Here is a 3,353-nt window from a genome sequence, read left to right on the forward strand (position 1 = left end):
CAGCCACTCGTGAAGATCTTGCTTTCGCCGTTCTTGCACCTCCCCTCATGACCCGGTGGCCAACGGATCGCTTACATAGAGGGAGTGCCTGGTAGCTTGGAACGGAACTCACCTGGAAGCGCAGTGACCCACAGAGTCGCCAGCATCCAGTAGCCGCGGAGAGCCAGGGACCCGAACAGCAACATGGTGCACGCAACCCGCCGCACCCCAGCGGTGCGAGAGAGACCGGCGCCACGCCCAGCAGCTGGTGCTCCGAGATCCCCGCGTGCCCACAGGCACCCCTCTCTGTATGCAGGTCTTCTTGGCAGATGCCTCACAGCTCTGGCATCGTGAACTTCTTGGGGTCTCCATTGCCAACCAGGCTTCACCTTCACAGCTTCACACAATGGCCTATTAGGGCCTTCTCTATGCAGAGGAACCCCTGCTGCATGCTGCCTGGCCTCCAAGGCTCTCTGAAACTATGGAGGAAGAACTGATGACCCCTTCACTCTTCCATCTTTCATGCCTCTAAAGCCAGCACCAGGTGAATGACACTGCCAAGTTTGACTGCAAGTTTGGGATGGACTCCAGCCTGCTTTATACATTTTAGAAGCTTTTCTCTTCAGTGGTCCCTGCAGCATTTTCCTTTCACAAGTGGGAGGCTTAACTGGGTGTGGTCTTGCCCTGGAGGCACTCTCTCCATTGTTTAAGTAGGAATCTCTGGGCCCCTCCTTAATCATTCTAATCTCCTTATCAAAGGGATCCTCTCCAGCACATGCCAGGGCTCCAACATTAATCTTCCTAGTGCTCTTGCTCAATCCATCCTGTACATTCTGTATTTCTTTCTGCCCCATTTGATCTTTTTCACTGTAAATGTGTATAACATTCACCATTAATAGAAATGCCAACATTTCTACGTTATGCTGTCTTGAAATTTCTGCCTCCAGAGAAATTAGTCCATGGCTTTTCAACTTAGCCTCAGGCAAGCTTTTTGGCCACAGGCAGTCTCCAGCCAGACTCTTTGCCAAACTATCCCAGTGCTGCTTAAGTCTTTATTTCCCTCTGGAACTACACTGTTCTCAGCATTACTTTCTTCCAGGCATTTACTAGAATGGCCTGTTAAGCTCTGCTTAAAGAAATCAACTTCTTTTCTAGCCCAAGCTTCCAAAGTCTTCTACGTTCTTCCAAAATCCCACATGGTCAGGTTCTTCAAAGCCAATAGCCCACTCTCTGGTACCAATTACTGTATTAGTAACTTTTCTGTTGCTGTGATAGAAACACTGACCAGAGCAACTTATGAAAGGAAGAATTTATTTGAGCTTACAATTCCAGGGGAATTACAGTCCATCTTGGTGGGGAGACATGGCAACACAGGTGGCTGGAGGAGGAGCAGAAGCTAAGCTCTACATCTTCAAGTAGGCACAGGAAACAACAGAGCAACTGAAGATCTGGCAAGGCTTAAGAACTCTCTAAGCCCATCCCCAGTGACATGCTTCATCCAGGATAGCCACACCTAAGACTTCCCAAAACAGCCCTTCTGAGGACAAAATATTCAAATACTTGGAGCCTATGGGTGGACATTAGTCCATGGCTTTTCAACTTAGACTCCAACAACCACACCTTCCCATCTACTTTTTTGAAGGTCTGATTTGTTCTTGTTTTTCCAAAGATTTAAGGTGCATTATTAAGTTATTAATTTGTGAACTCTCAATTTTTTTGTTTGGTTAGTTTATTGAAACAGGGTCTCCCCATAGTCCTAGCAGGCCTGGAACTCACTGTGTAGACTGGGCTGTCCTTGATTGCACAGAGATCCACCTGCCTTTGCCTCCTGAGTGCTGGGATTAAAGGCGTTCACCACCACACCAGGTCATCTCTAAAATTTTTTCATGTAGACACTTAGTGCTACATAGATTTTTAATGTTGTGTTTTCATTTTTATTCACCTCTAGGACCTTTTAATTTCCTTAATTTCTTCAATGACTGAGATATTCAATAGTGTGTTGCTTAGTCTCCATGAGTTCACATACTTTTCTGTAATTTTTATTGCTGTTGATATCTAGCTTTATTCAGCTATGGTCAGATAGATTACACTATGTCATTTCAGTTTTCTTGTATTCCTTGAGACTTGCTTATGTCTAATATGTGACCAATTTTGGAGAAGGCTCCATGGGCTGCTGAGAAGAATATGTATTCTTTATTGCTTGGGAAGAATTTTCTGGAGATATCTCTGAGGGCTATCTCTTTGCATTAATGACTCCATCACCAAAGCTCAGGGAACATTGCAGAGAGGAAGCAGGAAGAATTTAAGAGCAGAAAGATGGGGAGGAGAGCTGTGAATGCTGTCATCTGGACATGACAGGGTGATCACAATCATGAACCAATGGCAGCTATGGTTACCTGCATACAACCTATACAAGATGAAACCAGCCAAAATCCCAGCATAGACAGGGTAGGTGATCACTAAGCTCCACCCCTTACTGAAGAGCTATTAGCACTGGATAGTTGCCAGAGGGAGAGAATCACTCTCTTTTAAGAATGTGGCCTTGCAGGTTTCCCATGGTCCAGTGAATGACCCCACACTCATGTACATATGGGCTGCACTGCTAACTGGACTTAGTGGGTTATCAAAATTTTTTTTAAAAAGTAATTTGGATTGGAGGGAGTAGTTGGAGGGAGTGGTTGGAGGGAGGAAATGAGGTGTGCATAGAATCATATATCACTATACACATGCATGAAATTCTAATAAGTAAAATTTTAAGGTAAGGACTTTAAATTTTCTTTCTGGGTACAGAGAACTGGGAGGATGCTTTCAGAATACATGTTCCTTTTCAGCATCTTGGAGATATTTGCATCAGCTTTAGCAACAGAGTGGATATACCAAGCACAATATGAAAATTGAAACAGTGAGTTTATCATTTCTACCTTGATGAATGGAAGCTGTAGGTGTCTATGATGTGCCCTGTTTAAATCACTAATGGTTTTTTTTGTTGTTTTTTTTTAAGTCTTTTTTCAGACAGGGTCTCCCCAGTAGCCCCAGCTGGCCTGGAACTCACTACGTAGACCAGGTTGGCCTCAAACTCACAGAGATCCACCTGCCTCTACCTCCTGAGTTCTGGGACTAAAGGCGTGCTCTACCACACCCGGCCTAAATCACTAACATTTTAAAAAGAATTAAGCATTGGTAGTATCATCTCTAACACTGTGATTGTAGGTAGATGGAAACACAATATCTATTGTGCAGTAAATGGCTCTCTATTCAATTTCCCTGTGTAAAGTAAGTGAGGCTGAAGATGCAGCTCAGCACTAGGGCACTTGCCTAGCGTTGGTGAGACCCTCAGTTTGGTCTCCAGATGAAACACAAGAAAAAGAGGGGAG

The 3,353-nt window shown here is 44.5% G+C and overlaps 1 protein-coding gene across 1 annotated transcript in view; it reads left to right on the top strand.

Moving 5' to 3' along the window:
• LOC115071657 (membrane-spanning 4-domains subfamily A member 13-like) overlaps window positions 1-2,877 on the top strand; it is a 40,099-nt gene extending 37,222 nt beyond the window's left edge. Inside the window, exon 5 of the mRNA XM_029567186.1 lies at window positions 2,770-2,877. Within this exon, the coding sequence (XP_029423046.1) occupies window positions 2,770-2,877 (108 nt within the window). The remainder of the gene's footprint in view (window positions 1-2,769) is intronic.
• Window positions 2,878-3,353: the final 476 nt, after the last annotated feature.

Source organism: Nannospalax galili, unplaced genomic scaffold, assembly GCF_000622305.1.
Source record: "Nannospalax galili isolate Female #2095 unplaced genomic scaffold, S.galili_v1.0 scaffold1321, whole genome shotgun sequence".
NCBI lineage: Eukaryota > Metazoa > Chordata > Mammalia > Rodentia > Spalacidae > Nannospalax > Nannospalax galili.